The 20,605-nt window shown below is 40.2% G+C and overlaps 2 protein-coding genes across 2 annotated transcripts in view; one reads left to right on the forward strand and one right to left on the reverse strand.

Moving 5' to 3' along the window:
• The window catches only part of Hibch (3-hydroxyisobutyryl-CoA hydrolase), a 46,134-nt gene extending 39,754 nt beyond the window's left edge, over nucleotides 1–6,380 (reverse strand). The window contains exon 1 of the mRNA XM_069995653.1: nucleotides 6,248–6,380. Within this exon, the coding sequence (XP_069851754.1) occupies nucleotides 6,248–6,282 (35 nt within the window). The 5' untranslated portion in view covers nucleotides 6,283–6,380. The remainder of the gene's footprint in view (nucleotides 1–6,247) is intronic.
• An 11,392-nt stretch (nucleotides 6,381–17,772) lies between these two features.
• The window catches only part of Inpp1 (inositol polyphosphate-1-phosphatase), a 29,296-nt gene continuing 26,463 nt past the window's right edge, over nucleotides 17,773–20,605 (forward strand). Inside the window, exon 1 of the mRNA XM_069995652.1 lies at nucleotides 17,773–18,208. The gene's annotated coding sequence lies outside the window, so the exon portion shown is untranslated. The remainder of the gene's footprint in view (nucleotides 18,209–20,605) is intronic.

Raw genomic sequence — 20,605 nt, forward strand, 5'->3', positions numbered from 1 at the left:
GGGGAGGAAGCATGGGCAGGTGGAGACAGAACATGTTTAGGACAGTGGGACACATTTGTGTGACATTGAGCAAATGAAATTGAGCATGACACATTGCTCACCTTTTCTGTAAACCTGAAAAACGCTCTAATAAGTATTAATTTGAAGTGTTTGGTAAGGATGCAATAACATGGGCATTTTCAGACACTGCTAAGAGATTAGTACTAACTTTCTAGTAAGCAGAATGAAAAACAGATTCACAACCTTTAAAAAGATTAACTTTGTGTTATGGTATACATCTGCAGTCCCAGATAAACAGGATCACTTAAGCCCAGGAAATTCAAGTCTAGCTTGGACAACATAGCAAGAGACTCTATCTAAGTACTGTTTTATTTTTTTAATTTAATTTTTTATTGTAAAGATATTGTACATAGGAGTTACAGTCACACGAATAAGGTAATGAGTACATTTCCTATGGAGCATTGTTACCCTCTCCTTTGTTTTTCCCCTGCCATCCCTTCCTTCCCCACCTCCCCAACTCCTCCCTCTCCTGCTCCCCCAAGTTGTAAAGTTCATTCTCAACATAGCATCTCGTACCTCTCATTGATACAGTGGATCAACCTGTATCCTTATTTCAGCATTTTGTTATTTCCTTCTCCTTCCCAAGTTATAAAAATGTATATACAAGATGCAGAGCACAGTTATATTAAGTGAAGTAAGCCAGGCCCAAAGAAACATAGGTCCCTTGGTTTTCCTTATTTGCAATAAACTAGTATATGTCTAGGACAAGCAGAAAAGGTCAAAAGCTATGTATATATGACCATATAAGATGATGCTAAGCGAGATGAACCCCAAGATAGAGACACAAGAAGTTTTGTCTTTGTTGTTGTTGTTTTTAATGTACTTATAATGTACTATGTGATTTCTTTTTGTTTCTTTTGTATGTCCTTCCCCCATGGTATAACCTGTTATCAGGATATTTGATTCCAGTACCCTGTATCTTGTATAGACATTTTTCTAATTTGGGGAGGGGAAGGAAAATAACAAAATGCTGAAATAAGGATACATGTTGACCTATTGTAGCTATGAGATGTACAAGACACTATGTTGAAAACCAACTTTACAACTCGGGGTGGGGGGGGAAGAGTTGGGGAGGTGGGGAGGGAAAGGATGGTAGGGGTAAAACAAAGGAGGAGGTAACAATGCTCCATAGGAAATGTACTAATTACCTTACTCATGTAATTGTAACCCTTCTGGACAGTATCTTTACAATAATATATATATATATTTTTTTAAAAGATGCAAGGCACCAGAATCAAATACAGTGACAACAGGGGTTATTCCATACAAAAGAAACATACAAAAGAACATACAAAAGAAACAAAATATTACATAGTACATTAAAAACAACAGCAACAAAGAAAAAACTCTTGTGTCCCAATCCTCAGGTTCATTTTGCTTAGCATCATTTTAGATGATCATATGTATATAGCTTTTGACCTTTTCTTCTTGTCTGGTAAGATTATCATAGATGTATACTAGTTTTTGCAAATAAGGGAAACTATGGAAGAAATGCAAATCAAAACAACATTGAGATTCCACTCACCCTAGTTAGAATGGCTATAATCAAGAAATCTAGGGGCTGGGAAGGTGGCTCAGGGGCTGGGAAGGTGGCTCAGTGGTAGAGCGCTTGCCTTGCATGCATGAGGCCCTGGGTTCGATTCCTCAGCACCACATAAGCAGAAAAAGCTGGAAGTGGCGCTGTGGTTCAAGTGGTAAAGCACTAGCCTTGAGCTGAAGAGCTGAGGGACAGTGCCCAGGCCCAGAGTTCAGGCCCCACAACCAACAACAACAACAACAACAAAGAAATCTAGTAACAACAGATGATGGAGGGGATGTGGCCAAAAGAAAACCCCACTACATTGTTGGTGGGAGTGGAAACTTGCTCAACAACTTTGGAAAGCAGTATGGAGGTTCCTCAAAAGACTACACAGAAAGCTTCACTATGCTCCAGCAATCCCACTTTTGAGCATTTACTCAAACGATCACAAACAAGGCCATACTAAGCTATCAGCACAACTATGTTTATCGCAGCATTATTCACCATAGCTAAGATATGGAACCAACCCAGATGCCCCTCAGTAGATGAATGGAATAAGAAAAGGGTATATATACACAATGGAATTCTATGCCTCCATCAGAAAGAATGACATCGCCCCATTTGTTAGGAAATGGAAAGACCTGGAAAAAAATTTTATTAAGTGAAATAAGCTAGACCCAAAGAAATATATTTTATTAATTTAAAAAAATCTTCCACGTCTATCTAGTAATTCCACAAGCATTTGCAGTTGATTTATACCAATGTTCACAGCAATTATTTATATGAAGGAAAAAACTCAAAACAAAATATCTAATACAAGCTGATCACTCCTGCAATCCTTAGCTACTTAGGAGGCTGAGATCTAAGGATCATGGTTTGAAGCCAGCCCAATAAACTACCAGATAAATGGAAGTGGTGTTGTGGCTCAAGTGATAGAGCCCTAGCCTTGAGCTGAAGAGCTGGGGGACAGTACCTTTAGTTCAAGCCCCATGACTGACCAAAAATAAAAGTCTAATACAGCAATGTTTTTAAAGGCACACCCGTAAAACAGCTACAAAAATGCTTAAATACTTACATCATGTAAAAATAGTTACGACACAACTTACAACAATACCAAAACCACAAGCTACAAAGCAACAGTTTCCAATTTTGTTATTTAAAAATGCTTAGGCTAGGAATACAAAACTTCTAGTGAAACAAGCTAGACTTATAGTTTTTTCAAGAATCTAAATCTTAAACAAAAAAAAAAATTAGTTCACTTAGGTGGAAGACTTCTTTGGGGTGAAAAATGGAATGGGATAGAAAACATGAGAAAGGCAGAACATGATTAGAAATATTATGTGTGCAAAGGTCATAATGAAACTTATATAAAACATTTGTAAGAAACTTAAAAGGGGAAAGGTTGGGGGAGGAAGGATAGGGAAGAGTAATAGAGGAGGATAAATATAAGCCAGAAACATTGTATGCATGCATGCAAATGGACCCGCACTGCTGGAATGCATACTTAAGAAGTTCAAAATGTATGAAGAGAAGTCACAGCAGGGATCAATATCCACAGCAGCATGACAGGAATTGTGCACATCTGCAGACCCAGATTTTAGCTGATGGAACTTATTCTTTCAAGGCTAGTTTGAGGTCATAAAAAGAACAATAGCTAAAGGCAAAGGAGAAGAAAAAGCAAGCAAGACCATGTTTACCACTTGTAACCACATATTAGATGTCTGAATTTATACTTTAAAACTATAATCTAAGGACCTTTGAGGAATTTTTGTTTCTTTCCTCTTTGATATATTCTTATTGAATACTACTATAAAAAAGAAGGAAATCAGTCACTTGAATCAGTCACACTTTTCATCTCTGGCCTAGTATTTTAAATTTGCTCCACAAGTAAAATATTCTCCCATCCTAACTAGTAACTCCTATTACAATCACCCCCCAAGGACTCATAAAAAATTCCAAAGCTCAAGTCATATCCAAGACTAATTAAATCAAAGACCACGGGGTGGGATATAAGCGTAAGTATTTTGTTTTAAGCTCTACAAAATGACTACAAAAGGCAGTGATGTTGCCATTAAAAGCAATAGCTGAAAAAAAGTAAACTAAAGTGACAGATTATAACTTACTAGGGAGTATTCCCCTCCCACTCCCCTCCCTGGGTGGGGCTTAAAATCAGGGCCTGTGCACTGTCCCTGAGCTTTTCCTGTTCAAAGCTAGTGCTCTGCCACTTTGAGCCACAGCACCACTTCTGGTTTTCTGATAATTAAGTGGAGATAAAAGTCTCAAGGAGTTTCCTGCTCCAGCTGGCTTTGATCCTCAATTCTCAGATCTCAGCCTCCTAATTAGCTAAGATTACAAGCATTAGCCACTAGCACCCCATCTATTAAGGAGTATTTTTAAATCAAGTTTCCATATTTTTTTGAAAAATCTGAATATGCTTATCCTAATACAGTATTACTAAAAATGATTTTCATCCTGATTCTATTTGTATGCATAAGTAAAAACACTATATAACAAATGAAGAAAAGAGCCTGGGGCCTGAAAGAAAAGTTAAAAGACCACAGACAAGCTGGAAGTCACATGCATGGACAATCACAGAGGAAGAAGAACCTCTCCACTCTCTGCAAAAAAGAAAGAGGCTGCCCTTGGAAACATAATGGTGGTAAGATTGAGGCCTGGGTCTGCAAATGTGGTTTGGTTGTGGTTACTTGGATTTGATAGTGCAGTGTTTTAAAGCCACAAGCATTCACCTAGCTAACAACACTACATGTTTCCTGATCTCTAAATTTTGGGTTACATTTCCTGGCACAGAAAAATATAACAGCATTAAAGACTGACCCTCTAATCAACTAAGAAACAACTAAGTCGAAATAGAAGAGAACAGACAGCCAAAAGAGCAAGAACCAAAACAAAGTAGTTAAAGGAGTAGAAAGCTGATGGGCCATGAGGGGAAGAAAATAGTATTATCAACAAGTTAAAGATCAATTCTTTTTAAGAGTCTGACCTCCTCCTTCTCACATCTATACTTTTGCATTAAGACCCTTACAAGAGTTGTTAACCAAATTCATGTTTGTCTAATCATTTATTTAATATCTGCTCTTTCAGATGTCAAGGGCATCTGGAAATCTTATGTAAAGAACAGAAGAAACACATAGTCCAGATAACAGAAATGTGCCTCTCAGTAGCTAGAATGGATTAAGTACTGTGGTACTCATGAAGTAAACTGAAGCCAAAAATCTTGAACTCTAAGCCTTCAAATTTTTATTTAGTTCCACAAGCAGGAGAGTATTCCTGTAAGTATAAAACTTCGTTAATATTAATCTAGCAGTATTGTACAGAACTTACTAAATTGGGAGGCAGTCTGTCAGTCAAGCTTCCACAAAATGAACTAGTGATAAATTTGAGAATGCATATAAATTTGTTTGGGAGTGTGAGAGAACTTAGCATTGGGAACCCAGAAGTTGGTGGATGTAAAGAGTAACATTTGGATGCATTTGGGTGCACTTACTCTTCAATGGAGACATTCAAATAGTTTTCACCAGCACCAGAGCTTACAGTAAATAAGGCTAGACAACTAAATTGTCCATTATCTTCAGGAGAGTGAGTCTGGGGGCAAAATTTAAAAAATAAATTCAAAGGCAAAGCTGGCACTGGAACAGATTGGTAATAGTGATACTAGGAACATATGACAGTGCTAAAGAAACCAAAGACCAGCGTTCAAGCAGAATTGCCCAACAATGCCAGCCATGGAAAGCAGGCCCTTTCCCTCTCTGTCATGGGAATCCCTTTCGTATTTGTGGATTACACTACTGTAGACTGGACGGCCGTGGCCTCACCTCTGTTTTAATAGGGAAAATCCTATTCCAGGGCTGCCACAGGAAAACCACCTCTAATCACCCCCCCCCCCAAGCTAGTCCTGATCTAACATAGTCAATCCGCATCCTGAAAGCTAGGATGGAATAACGAGAAGCATGGAAATGATCGTCTCTACTAATTAGGCTGTTAAAAATCTGTTTCTCAAATAATTTGGTATTACTAACCATGTCAAAAGGAAAAAAAGGCAGTAATGAGTGTACGTACTCTCTCCAAGAGCTGGTTAACTGTAAAGTACTAAAAAAGCAAAAAGTGTAAAAAAAAAAAAAAAAAAAAAGTATCCACGTCGAACAAAGGTTTGAGAAGCAGGCAAGTGGATACAATGTTAGACTCTTTTGCAACAGTAACTATTAACTTCCCCACAACGTTTTTGTCCCTTTGTGGGAAAACATCAAGCAAACTGTTGAGGCTTTGCACACGGGATAGTCGTCCTTATTTGATCAGGACAAGCGCTGGCTCCGAAACAAATGCACCCTCACTTTCTGAAAGAATGATGACCCGATTTCCGCGAGGAACACTTTCAAAGGGCTAACGTCTGCACACATCTCCCCCAACCCCACGTTCAGGGGCCTGCGAACGGCAGCCGCCGGGGTGAAGCTGGAGCCGTCCGACACAGCCCCAACCATCGAGTCCCACCACCCACCACAGCCGGCAACGCGCGAGTGTGCTCGCTGCACGCAGCAGCCCAGGCAGGGGGACTGGCCGGGCGGGCGAGCGGACACCCCGGCCCTTCTCCCAGCTGGGCGAAAGTAGCCAACGGCCCCCGCCGCCGCTCTGCTGGCTTCTTCGCCCACTCACCTCGAGAGCAACCTCCACAAGTCTTGCTGCCCCATGCCCACAATATTTGTCTGAGTGAAAGCCGTCGGGAGGGCCGCAGCGAGTCCGTACCCGGCGTCAGCCCCGCCCACTTCCGTGAGACACCGAGAGGTCCTCCAAACCGCTAGAGCGGCCCCGAAGCCAGCTGTTTTGTTTGGTTGCGAGCTGCCAGGGGGCGGGGCAAAATAACCTCTTGAAGAAATTGGGTTGCGAGTTAGGGGCGTGGTCAGGGTCGGAGGCGGGGTGAAAGCCAAAGCAGAGAAGATGCTGAGGCCGGGAGAAAAGAAAAAAAGGAAAAACAAAAAAGAGAGATTGCCCTCTAGAGGCTGTCTTGGGTAAAGACGAAGCGGTCATCCAGGTTTGGCCTGCTGCTAACAGGACCAGAGTATTTAAGTAAAGACTTCTCTATTCTAACGAGGGTGAAGTGGAATCTCTCATTGTTATGATTGGCATTTCTTTTATGGCCAGAGATGTTGAGCATTCTCCACGTGTCTATTGGCCAGTCTTACTTCTTCTGAGAAGTCTCTCTTTAAGTCTTCAGCCTATTTACTAACTAGGTTGTTGTTTCGTTGAGGATTTGTGTTTTTTGGGTAAGGGGAAAGAATGGGTAATTTTTTTTAGCCCTTGTCGAATGCATAGCTAGTAAAGATCTCTCATTCTGTGGGCTTTCTATTTATCTTGCTAGCTATGTCCTAACAACACTGAGATTCCACCTCGCCCCAGTTAGACTGGCCATTATCAAGAAAACTAATAATAAGAGATGCTGGTGGGGATGTGGCCAAAAGGAAACACTACTACACTGTTGGTGGGAATGTAAACTAGTTCAACCACTCTGGAAAGCAGTATGGAGGTTCCTCAAAAGACTAAACATACAACTTCTTTATGACTCAGTAATCCCACTCCTGAGCATTTATCCAATTGACCACAAGCCAGGCCACGCTAAAGCCACTAGCACAACCATGTTCATTGAAGCATTGTATCCCGTAGCCAAGTTAGGGATTCAATCCAGAAATATCTCAGTGGATGAATGGATCAAGAAAATGTGCTATGTATACACAATGGAATTCTACTCTTAAATCAGAAAGCATGATATTGCCCCATTTGTAAGGAAATGGAAATAAGGACTTGGCAAAAACTATTAAGTGAAGTAAGCCAGACCCAAAGAAACAGGTTGCATTGCTTCCTTCATTTGTAATAATTAGAACATGCCTATAAATATATAAGTAAATACAATGGATGGTAAAAGACAAAAAAGTTACACTTGGACATGATAAACAAGACATGGACATGATAGGATTTGATAAACATTCACACAGTGAGACAAAGGGAAGATATTCTTAGGATCACAAGGACTCAAATAGCTATGTGCATATGATCATATAAAGTAATGCTTATTGAAATGGAAATACTGTTTTTCCCCTTTTGTTGCTATTTTTTATTTCTGTACTTTTTGTCTTGTATGTAAGCTTATTTGATTGGAGGGACAGGAAACATAGAAATGGTGGGACAAAGGGTGAACAAATATAGCAGTGATACTCACTAGACACTATGTTGAGAGTGAACTATGTAACTTAGGGGGAGGAGGGGAAAACTGGGAGAAAAAAAAAACGAAGTGACACTGTTCAAAAAGAAATACACTCCTTGCCTGGCTTACCTGTAAACCCCTCTGTACATCACATTTACTATAAAAATCAATACAAAAAAGACTTTTCTAGAATGTTAATAGCCTTTAAATAAAAATAAAAGCCAGGTACTAATTGCTCATGCTTTTAATCCTAGCTATGTAGGAGGCTGAGACATTGGTTTGAGGTCAGCCAGGGAGGAAAAGATTGTGAGATTCCATCTCAAATATACCAGCCAAAAAAAATGACTGAAGGAGTGGCACAAGTGGTGATCCACCTGCCCAGCAAGCAAACACCAGGCTCTCACTTCAGATCCCACTATCAAAAAGAAAAGAACAATAACATTTAATATTCTTTGAAACTCAAGCAGATGGAATACAGTTGATAACAAATAAATTACCAATATAGTTTGTTCTTAATCCAACATAGCTGCAATCTTTTACATTGATATTGGGACATTTCCAGTTTAGTTGGCAAGTTACAGATCCTTCTTCCCAGTGACAAAAGAATAAGTGATAGATATGATCTCACCAGCTAAACTAAACATTACAGTTAACAGCAAAAGCATAAGCACATTGAGAAAAAAGCTTATTAAGTCAAGATTTAACTATGCCATTAGGATCCACTGTAGAGTTGTTTCCAGATCCACCCAAAGGTCGACAGAGCAGTAAACATTCATCATGAAAGGAAGTATTGACTTAGTATCAGAAATAAGGTAACAGGTGAAGAGTTTTAGAAAGTTTTTCAGAGCTAGGGTTAGAACTCAAGCCCTCCTTCAGGCTAGATAAACACTACCAGTGAGCCACACTTTCCACCCTAATAACAACCAAAAAAAAAGGCAGCTTAAAATAACAAATATTTATTATCTCATTCAGATTCTGAGGTTCAGGAATCAGGGAGAGGCTTAGCTTGGTGTTTGTAGTTCTCAGTTTCTCATGTTAGCTGGGATTGTAGATATTAGAATGCTCACTGGAGGAAGGAGGATCCTTTACCAAACTTTTGATTCTTGGTAGCTTTCTAACCATCTGGGCCCTTTCATATGGCTGCTCACAAGTAGAAGCTTTCTTCCTCTAGAGTAAGAGATCCTAGAAAGAGAACCACCTAGATAAAAGCCAAAATATGGTTTATAATCAAAAGCAGTACAGAGGTGCCTTAAAAGACTGAACATACAGCTTCTCTATAACCCAGTAATCCTTCTCCTGGGCATTTAGCCAATGGACCATAAACCAGGCCACACTAGAGCCACCAGCACAACCATGTTCATTGAAGCATTGTAGATAGCTAAGATATGGAATCAATACAGATGCCCCTCTGTAGATGAATGGACCAAGAAAATGAGGTTTACAACCAAACACTTTATGCTTGTCTAACATTCATGAAGCCCTGGATTCGATTCCTCACTACCACATAAACAGAAAAGGCCAGAAGTGGTGCTGTGGCTCAAGTGGTAGAATGCTAGCCATAAGCAAAAGAACTCAGGAACAGCACCCAGGCCCTGAGTTCAAGACCCAGGACTGGCAAAAATAAAATAAAAATAAAGAAGAAAATGTGGTATATATTCACAATGGAATTCTATGCTTCCCTCAGAAAGAAGGACATTGCCCCATTCATAAGGAAATAGAAAGACTTGGAAAAAATTATATTAAGCAAAGCAAGCCAAACCCAAAGAAACTTAGGCTGTATGGCTTCCCTCATTTGTAATAACTAGAATATGTCTAGGATATTCTCAGCAAAGGATCCCAAAGCAAGTGAAATAAGTTTTCCTGAAGAGATAAGTTCAGTGAGTAAGCATCAGATGTCCATATGATTGTTAATACATCAATAAACTTTCTTGAAGTCACTGACTTCAAGGAGCTCCTAAGAAGCACTGGTGAAGAACACTATGATATAGCTATACACAAATAGAGACCCATCCCCCTGAATCCACAGATGTCTAGATTCTTTGAGGGAGATGCTACTCCATGGTGGTAATGCTTGCACACTGGGAGACCTGTGCCTAGAACCTATGAGGCTCTTTTTCCCTTTTTTAGGACAGCCTGCAGGCTGCTGCACACCAGAGTTGACCTCAAAGCAAGCATGGTACCGTAGTTTCCCATTATTTCAAAGATAAATTATTTCTGCCTTTTATATGCTTGTTCTAATCATTTGGGAAGTCCGAATAAACAGGCTGTACCATATGCATTATGATGGAGTTACTGAAATGATCATCGAGAACAAAACTGGAGGATTCTCCTCCATCTCCCTGTCTCTTTGACTGCGTGGATTCTCAAGCAAACGTGTGGGCTGTTTGCTTTATCTAATTATGGACAAGCTGATAGGATCTAAAGACTATGCCAGATGTTGGACCCTGGAGGTTGCATGGTACTATGGAAACCTCTCATAAGGCTACCTGTCAAATAGTCTACATATGCTTCCCCTCCCAGCAAGTTATGAAATAATGCATACAGCATGACACTATTTATATTTTAAAATCTATCAAGAAAAAAAGAAATATGTCAGCATACAACAGCAATGTACTATTCACAATAGCCAAGTTATGAAATTAACAGATGAATGGATAAAGAAAAATGTAGCACATATACATAATGCAGTATTATTCAACCGTGAAAAAAAAAAGAATGAAAGTATGTTATTTGCAGGGGGCAGGGAATGGATGCAACTAAAAAAACCATAATGTTAGGTAAAATAAGCCAGACTAAGAAAGCTAAATACCTCTTTTTCGGTTATATGAGAAATCTAGACCTAGCAAAAAGAACATGAATATTAAAAGGAGAATAATTTGGTGGTAGGGAGTCATGAGGAGGGAAGTGCACATGATCAAGGTACATTATATGCACATATGAAAATATTATAATGAAACCCATTGTAAATTTTTTTAAGACCGAGCTGGGTGCTGGTGGTTCAAGCCTGCAATCCTAGCAACTCAGGAAGCTGAGACCTGAAGATTACAGTTCAAAGTCAGGCCTGACAGGAAAGTTTGTGGGACACTTTTATCTACAATAAATTACCAAAAAGAAATTATATAAATAAAAGAAAGCCAGGAGTGGAGCTGTGGCTCAAGTGAAAGAGCACTAGCCTTGAGCAAAACAGCTCAGAGATAGTGTATGGGCCCCGAGTTTAAGCCCTAGGACTGTCATTAACAAAAAGCAATAGTGTAAAAATGATCAAATAGTGTATGTATGTGTTGAAATGTAACACTGAAGCCTCTTTATACAATTAGTATATGTCAAGCAAAGTACTCACAATAAAAAATATGGCCACACTTAAAACAAAATAAATACCAACTAACAAAGATAAGAGCATTAATAAAATAGGGTTTTTTTCAAAAGATGGTTTAAGAGAAAGGAAATGTGTGTATGGGGCTGGAACCAACTCAGTGGTGGAGCTCTTGACTCACAAAATTCACTTCCCAGCACCACAAAAAAAGAGACAATAATGAAATGTGCATCCATTTACAGAAACGTTCTAGAAGAATGCACATCCAAAATGAGCAATGGGTTTCCTTGGGTAGTGTTAGAAATACGAATGACTGCTTGTCTGTAGTTATTTATATTTTATTGTTGGGTTTTTTTTGTTGTTATTGTTGTTATGGGGCTTGAACTCTGGGCTTGGGCGCTGTCCCTGAGCTCTTCAGCTCAAGGTGAGTGCTCTACCACTTGAGTCACAGCACCCAGTGTTCTGGTGGTTAGTTGAAGATAAGAGTCTCATGGACTTTTCTGCCCAGGCTGGCTTTGAACCATGATCCTCAGATCTCAGCCTCCTAAGAAGCTAGGATTACAGGCATGAGCCACCAACACCTAGCTTTATTGTTCTTTTGAGAGTGGATAACTTTTGATACTGGAGTTTTTTTAAACAAAAGTTAATATAATTTTATGGAAATAAGGGAGATTACATGCATTCTGCCATATTTTTCTTTATTGGGAATTCCCAGAATAACTTGGACAAGTTTTTTCTTTGCTGTATTCACTTCATTTCTAGTGAGTCCATGAGGTGAATCTAATACACCCAAGGATATGGAAAGGTTTGTGTTCTAGTCCCTCCAAAACAGATCTATTAGATAAACTCTTAATATATGGTTTGATTTTTAGCAGATAGCATGCCAAATTATCCAATAATTAAAATACATGCATAATACATCCACAGCATTTTAAAGAATTTGCATGGTATTTTCAAAGTCTATGCATGGACTTTACCACATAGTAATTGTACAAGGTTATTTTCAATAACTTGCATGTAATGCAATGCCAGTTTAATTCCACTATTAAAAAAGTTTTGTAATGTAGATATAATTTTAAGGATTTTAGTTTTAAATTAATATTTAAAATTACCACTAATATGCCTGCAAATAAATAAGGGAATTTGCCTATAAATTTTGAAATTTTGGCAAGTCTTACATTGAACTGGGCGAATAAGGTCCTTTGTAATAATTATTGCGTTAAAGTCTGCTGGATTTCCCCAGACTTATTTCTACATAAGAATACATAGCAATGGTAATATGTGAACATAAAATACCTAACATGTTTTTAGATTAAGTGTATGTTTCCCTCTGATAAACATTAGATTCCTGAATATTTGATTTTTTTTTAATTTTTGTTTCATTACCAGGATTTGAACTTAGGAATTTTCTTACTAGTCATGCTATCACTTGAGCCGCTCATCCATCTTTTTGCTCTGATTATTGTTGAGATAGGGTTCTCACTTTTGGGCCAGGGCAGACAATGGATCACAATCTTTCTTTTTACACTTCCTGCCCTAGCTGAGGTGACATATACATGTTGCTACATCTAGATTATCCGGTCAAGATGGAGTCTCATGAACTTTGTGTCCAGGCTGACCTAGAAATTTGATCCTCCAATCTGTCTCCTGAGTACTAAGATGACATATGACCACTATTACCTAGCTATTGGTTAAGATGGAGTCTCATGATTTTTTTGTCCAACCTAGCCTCAAAAAAACAATGTTCTTGATTTCCACCTAATATATCAGATGTGAACCACTAGTACCCAGACCAGTGTCTCTTTTAATGTTCTACTATTTGGTATTTGGGAGGCTTCTGCTATTCACAATGGTATCATTTCTTCCCCCTTGGAAGATTAAAAAAAATAGGTAAAGAAAGAGAAAACAGTAAATATTAATAAGTTGTATCCTGATATTCAGCTACTGTGTTCAAAAATCCTCCATTGAAGTTCCTGCCTCCAAATCCTAAATTAATAAAAAGTTTAAAATGACATTGCACAATACTAGTGGTAAAATGGTTTGAAATATGTATAATTTCTGCCTGCATTTAGTAGCAAGAGTCACTTAGAGCAAAGAGAGTGAAAAGCAAGCCAGCAAGGTTTGACATGGTTTTTCAGCTTCAAGGTAAATAAGATAAGAAATAGTAGCTGATACAAAATTTCTTGTTGGCAGTAACATCAAGTATTTTTCAAGTTTAACTTTTGGTATCAACAGCGATGACAAATCAGAGGCAACTGTCCATGCAAGGATCGCCTTCTAGACTTAGTGATATGTTGAGGTCAAAAATACCCATATTCATTCACAAGATGAGATTATCTAAATGGATAGGATGTGGGAGGCAGAGGGAGTGGGAGAGAAGTGGGAACTGAGAATTAGCTTTCTCTTTTCATTTTGGGGATCAAGCAATGGTGTGCAACCTTCATTTATCTCATGGGTCCTCATAGAAATATCTAGCTATTGCATCTGTTGCTGTTTCTAAGACAGAATTTAATTATGTATAACAAGTCATGTAACTTTTCTTCACAATATTGTAGAAAGAGTAGGACAGGAAAAGAGAAAGTATGAGAAGAGAAGGAGATGCTTATGAAAAAAGGAAGTTCAAACATAACTGCAGTCACGTGCATGTTCTTTCTGTTTTTTTAATGTTTTCTCTCCATGGATAGCAGTTCCTTTGTGGAAACTCTAGATTAATACGCTAAGCAGACATACTTGACAAAGAATAAAAAATATGGGCTGGGAAGGTGGTTCAGTGGTAGAGCTCCTGCCTTGCATGCATGAGGCCCTGGGTTCGATTCCTCAGCACCACATAAGCAAAAACAAAAAAGCCGGAAGTGATGCTGTGGCTCAAGTGGTAGAGCACTAGCCTTGAGCTGAAGAGCTGAGGGACAGCACCCAGGTCCAGAGTTCAGGCCCCACAACCGGACCCCCCCCCAAAAAAAAACCACCTCGGGGAAAGCATTTAGGATCAAGTATTCAAAATATGTGAAGGCCTTTTGAAATTTTAAAATTATTTTTAAATAATGAATTAGTAGGAGTAATAATATAATTCCCAAATATATTTATTACATCTCCAACAATTATCTAAATAATGAAGCACAAGGAAATTGATAAAATTTAAAACACAGCATAATAATCAGCATATTAAAGATCTATCTTTTCCACTTGTCTTTCTAGTCTCTAATTGGCTTACCAATAAAAGTGTTTGTATGATTTAGATATAATTTTAAGGATTTTAATTTAAAAATAACTACTTAAAATTACCACTAAGATATCTACAAATAAATAAGGGGAATTTGCTTATAAATTCTGAAATTTGATTATAAATTCTGATCTTTGTGGTAATTTTTTTGGGGGGGTCCGGTCATGGGGCCTGAACTCTGGGCCTGGGTGCTGTCCCTCAGTTCTTCAGTTCAAGTCTAGCGCTCTACCACTTGAGCCACAGTGCCACTTCCGGCTTTTTTCTTTTTTGCTTATGTGGTGCTGAGGAATCAAACCCAGGGCCTCAAGCATGCAAGGCAAGGCACTCTACCACCGAGCCACCTTCCCAGCCCTTTTTTTCCTTTTTACCAGAAGGATTTTCTATCATGAGGTATGGAAGAGAAATGAGGCATATAATTTAAGAAAAAAGTAATTCTGTATATTAGGTGGTTTTAAAAGTCTCAAAATGTCCTGTTTTCGTGCCAAAAGTAAAGTGATTTTTAGTGAACTATTCATAGGAAATTAATTATATATTGATGCTTTCTACAAAATATCAAAAGATAGATTACCAAATTGCACACAGTTCTAAAAAATAAAGTTAGGCAAACTTAACTTCAAGGCAGAATGAGCAGAGGAATTCTCAATCAGGATGTAAACAGTCAAGCTGAGCAAGTGTGTAATAAATGATTTCATAAACTATAGTGGATCCAACAATGTTTAATTTTGAGTCACCTATAGAAAGCTAAAGTTAACACAAAAATGTTCAGGAAAGCTTAAGAATTGAAGGAAGCAAGCCATTGATAACAGTCTGTTCAGAGGATAACCTTTGTCCTGAACAGCTGTTAATGCTACACCTACTAGGTAGATGTGGAAGAGGCACTGACTAAGGCAGGTCAGGTGAAATGCAGGGGAAGACAATCCAAGGCCCCTTCACTAAAGTTTTCCCCCTCAGGTTTTAGGCTTTAATTTCCTGGAAACAGGAACTCAAATCCTAATTACCCATATACTTCAAAGCTTTAGTATTTACTTATTTTACTTCTGGGACTTCAGAAAGCAGTAGTTCTGTGGAAAGGTAAATAGAAAAAAAGAGAATAACATTTTAGATGATTTAACATACATATATATGTGTGTGTGTGTGCATGTGAAATGACCATAAGGTATAACCATAATTGTTGCATGGGCAATAACCATAAGGCATCTGTAATGAATTGTTTTTACAAATTTCTCTTTTGCTTTCACTTTTTCATGCTTATATCTGTGGTATTTCAGCTAAATGCACTACAAATAATTTCCATTTCCCCTAACTTAGATACTTTAGTACACTCAGAGAGTTTAAAAAACTATCACAATTGTTAAGAACTCCTCTCCCAAATCTTTTTTAAACAAATCCTAGTTATGATTTGAATTCATGTGATTCAGTCTTTCCTAAGTTGATTAGCTAAGATTGATTTATATTGGTGATTTAATGGGAACACAAGAATAAGATTGTGCAATATGGTGCAAGAATTTCTTACAACTAAATCATATCTGGTCATTGATGTAACTCACATTTTATTAACTATGCACAACCCTGTGAGTTATTTTTATGTATGCTTAACCTGAGAGACAGAGGTGGCAATTGCTGAAAATACTCATTATAATCCAGTGAACTTTAGCCAAAACTAGTATCACATTTCCAGTAGCTGATTTCAGGTACGAGGCACAGTCGTAGCAAGCACACAGTGTTGATCTGTGTGACAGTAATTGTAATGCCAATGCCAGTTGATATGACTGCATTGACAGAAACAGTAATGAGGTAGGCAACATGATTCATGGTAAGGAGTGTGTTGAAGGGTAATTGGTGAAATTATATTAATGACCATGTAATTCTAGGCCTTTAACCTGAAGAAATATAACAATCAATACTTGTATCTTGGACTCTGAGACTCCAAATTTATACGCCAAAGTCTGCTTCAAAGATGAGGAGATGGTTCCTAAGTCCTATCTCAGCTACAGCAATGCAATCTAGATCTAGACTATATAAGAATTGTGAGCCAGGCATGGGTGGCTCACACCTGTAATCCTAACTACTCAGGAGGCTGAGGTCTGAGGATCATGGTTCAGAGCTATGCCTGGGCAGGAAAGTCCACAAGACTCTTATCTCCAATTAATCACCAGAAAACCAAAAGTGGAACTGTGACTCAAAATGGTAGAGTACTAGCCTTGAGCAAAAGAGATCAGGGACAGTGTCCAAACCTGAAGTTTAAGCCCATGACCAACAAAAACAAAAACAAAAGCTAAGAATATTAAAGTTTGAGTATCACAATGCTGTGCTGTATAATTTCTTTAAATGCAAGAGTGTTAGTTTGCAAGAACTACTGGAAGCATTAAGAATGATAGTCATGAATGTGCTGTTCCTGAACAGTGGCCTCAAAGCAGTAGCACAAATTCCTGCTCAGGAAACATATAAATCATTCTGTAATTGCCTCACAAATGATCAAAAACTTGGATGTAAAATCTGACATTTTACAGAGCCTGCTTCAATAAAGAATAAAAGATTTGTGTTCTGTGATGATCAACAGTGTTCCTCAGTACATATCAGTCTGTCATAACAGGAACCAACCTTTACTCAGATGTTTCAACTGAAGAGATTTTATTGAAGACACTATTTACAGAAGTTGGGACTAGATTTAGGGCTGGATTTGGATGGAGGAGGGGGAAAAAAAAAGAAGGGAAAGACAAGGATGACCTTGGGCACTTGCAGCAGTAAGGAACAGACTTGAATAAATAAGGATAGGAAATCATGTTTGCAGAACCCAATGGAAGCCTTGGAAGGAATCTTGGAAGTTCAAATCTACTGTCAGAAGTCCACCAGAAGCCTGGAGTAAAAGGGTCACAAGCGTGGCCCTGGAAGTCTCCAGGCACTCACAAACATTCCTCTGCTTGGGTTAGCGTATGCCAGCCCCCCTTCTACTCAACTCGCTTTAAGTTCCCATTCGAAACAGAAATTCCTACCCGTACTCCCCAGAACTGCCTAGTCCTAGTCCCATCTGCCACCCCAAACCATCCTAGAGCTAAATCCATTCCCTACCCATGACACACGTCTGTCTAGGTCGCCTAGGCCCACACCTTGCAAAGGAGATGTGGCTAAGGTGAGCATTCAGCGTCCTTCCCACTAAGACCCTGGACCCGAGTGCCTCTGGCCCAGCTGCCAACCCAGCCGTCAAATCCGCAGTCATTTCCCACAGTACCGATGAATGAAGGAACAGGATTTTTAAAAGTGAATGCTGTGGGCGGCTAACCAGGAAACAAGAGGAACAATGCGGAGTCCTTTCCTTCCTGGCCCTCCCATCTGACTCATCACGTTCCACTTGTGACGTGGTGGACGCCGGGCTCTGCAGGCGTGGGATGCCCTCGCCTGCCCTAGAAGCCTGGAGGCGTCACCCCGCCTCTCCGCGCCACAGCCACCGTCCTAGGGGAAACTAGGGGGCGGGGACCTGGCAGATGCTGAGCTCCAGGGCTTCCAGGCCAGGCCGTCGCCCGGGCTCTGCCTTCCTCTCGGGTGACCTCCGCCGTCCTCCCGGCCCGGGGCTCTGGCGCTGAGCCCGCGCCCAGACGCCTGGCACCCCTGTTCTAGCCCGCGGCGCCCCTCCACGCCTCCCCCCGCGGCGCGTGTTCCTCCTCCCCCTCCCCTCCCCCTCTCTCTCCTCCCTCTTCCGTTTCTCGAGGGAAAGACTGTAAGCCTTCTTCCCCGCTCTGCATCCCCGGCTTAGGTAATACGTTTTCTCCTTACGCCACCGACACCCCCGGGTCCCCGCCGCCCGGGCTTCCCCATCCTCCTCCTCGGATCTGGGTGCCCGGCGCTGGCCGGGCGGCGCGCGCGCTCCCCCGCGTCTCCGCAGGGCAGGTGAGTCAAACAGGCCGGGCGGGCTCCCGGCCTGGGGCGCCCCGGCCTGCGGGGTGCGGGGTGCGGGGTGGGAGTGGGGGGGACCCGGCCTGGCCCTGCCCACCCGGCAGCGCCGCCGCGATCATCCGCGGGGAGGAACTCGCGGGTCCCCGCGGGTCCCCGCCGTCCCCCGGCTCTGCAGAAGCCATCGGAGAGAAATCCGCGCGGGGAGGAAAGGAGTGGCGGGCAAACTTGAATTTGTATTTCTTTCAAGTCGTCCCCTTAGCAGGTCTAGGTTGGAGAAGCTGATCTGACACTTGTCAGAGCCGTGGTTCAGCAGGTAGAGGGCGCCGCTGGCAGCGCCCTGGCCCCGTCCAGAGACGCTTCCCAGGTAGACACTACCCGCGGCCCCCAGACCTACCTGATGCCCTGCGCTTAGGAACATCTTTACCTCCTTGCTTTTCGTTCTCCCTGCCTTTTGAGGTGTAGGTTCGTGAGTCGTAGACAGTGGGTGCACACTGTATGTAGGTGGAAAGATGCTCAGACTAGAATCACCTAGGGTGTTAGACACAAATGGTAAAAGAGAATGCCTGGATTACTTAGGACGCGCGTGCGTGCACACACACACACACACACACACACACACACACACACACACACACACACACAGAGTCACTCTAACCCAGCACATTGTGGAGGCTCCCAGTTTTTAACCTAGTCTTAAGGTGTGGAATAAGCAGAGGTTTGTCCCCTGTGTAGAACAGTTATGGCCACATCGACCACGGCTTGAGTGCCTCCTGTGTGTTTGAATGGTTCCCCTCCCATGTGTTTGAAACCAAAGTTGAGAAAGCTCAGCTCAGCTCAGCCTAGTGAAAGTGTAATGAAATTAGTCCACTCAGCTACAATAGCTAGGTGATCCCATTCTGACCCTTTAAATTGGGGAATCTAAGGAGAAAAAATTAAGACAAAATGAGAATAGTTTGATTTTCCCATGCAAGTATTTGCCATCTTACTTAGAATCTTGTTTTTATTTTTAAGGAATTTTATATTATATCAAAACCAATTCTTACTCATGAAGAGAATTTTTGCATAGATAAGCTACATCTTCTTTTCCAGTTTTGCAACTAGAGCATAACTTGCTTGGAAATTGCAGCTTAAACTCATACCCATTAGTGTGACATACCTAATTATAGGTTTAAATTATAGCTATACTTGTGATAGTACTAAAAATAAAAGGTAATTTCGCATTAGGTATAAAAGGCCTGCAAATCCTCAAGTTTTAAAACTTAGTATATAGGTATTTCCTCTTTCTATTTTTAATAATCATATGAAAATGTCATATTCTGTTTTCTGGTACACAGAAATTGCTTTAAAGATAGATAGATAAAGCAATCAACTAAAAACAAATGTCTATATTATTTATTTATTTATTTATTTGTCGGTTGTGGGGCTTGAATTCTGGGCCTGGGTGCTGTCCTTCAGCTCTTCAGCTCAAGCCTAAAACTCTACCACCTGAGCACAGCGCCATTTCTGGTTGTCTGAATGGTTTTATTGGAGATAAAAAGTCTCACGGCCTTTCTGCCCAGGCTGGCTTTGAATTGCAATCCTCAGATCTCAGCCTCCTGAGTATGTAGGTGTGAGCCACTGGTGTCCAACAAATGGTGTGTATGAGAACTTTATACAGAGGTATGTACCTGTGAAAATTCTATGAGGACAGGTATGACATCTCAAGCCTGTTATCTCAGAGACTTGAAAGACCACAGGAAGGAGGATCACAGTGGTAGGCCAATCATGAAACTGTGTGGGGAAAAAAATAAGGCAAAAACACTGGAAGCATGACTCAAGTAGTGGAATGCTTGCAGAGCTAAAGCCTGCAGGTTTTTTGGTGATGGTAGTGATGGTGGTGGTGGTGGTGTGTGTGTATGTGGGGTGTGTGTGTGTGTGTGTGTGTGTGTGTGTGTGTGTGTGTGTGTGTGTGTGTGTGAATTTCCTAATGAAACTAGTAGAATTCTCTATGTTGAAGTTTTGGTTTGGCTTCGAGTTTAGAAATAAAAGCTATGCTATTCATCTCCCATAATTTATTAGACTGATGTTTCCCAAATTTGTCTGGTTTTTTAAAAAAATTACCTGGGATGGTGGGCAAGTGAGAAGTGGAGATACTGGCAGTTTTGAAAAGATCCTAAGTTACAATTTGGTACTTCCTGAATCTGAATTTCTAAGGAAAAACAGAGTAGACAAAAATGATAGAAATTTCGAAAGACAAAATTTTGAAAACACAGATGGAAAATGACTGTTGCTGGAATAAATGGCTAACATAATCTGTTAGGATTCCTCTACATAAAATGTTCTTAAATAAAAGGTATGGTTTTATTAATGTAATGATGTTACCTAAGAAATCCAAATGTTTATATCCCTTTG

Source organism: Dipodomys merriami, unplaced genomic scaffold (genome assembly GCF_024711535.1).
Source record: "Dipodomys merriami isolate MVZ:Mamm:240054 unplaced genomic scaffold, mDipMer1.0.p SCAF_49, whole genome shotgun sequence".
Lineage (NCBI taxonomy): Eukaryota > Metazoa > Chordata > Mammalia > Rodentia > Heteromyidae > Dipodomys > Dipodomys merriami.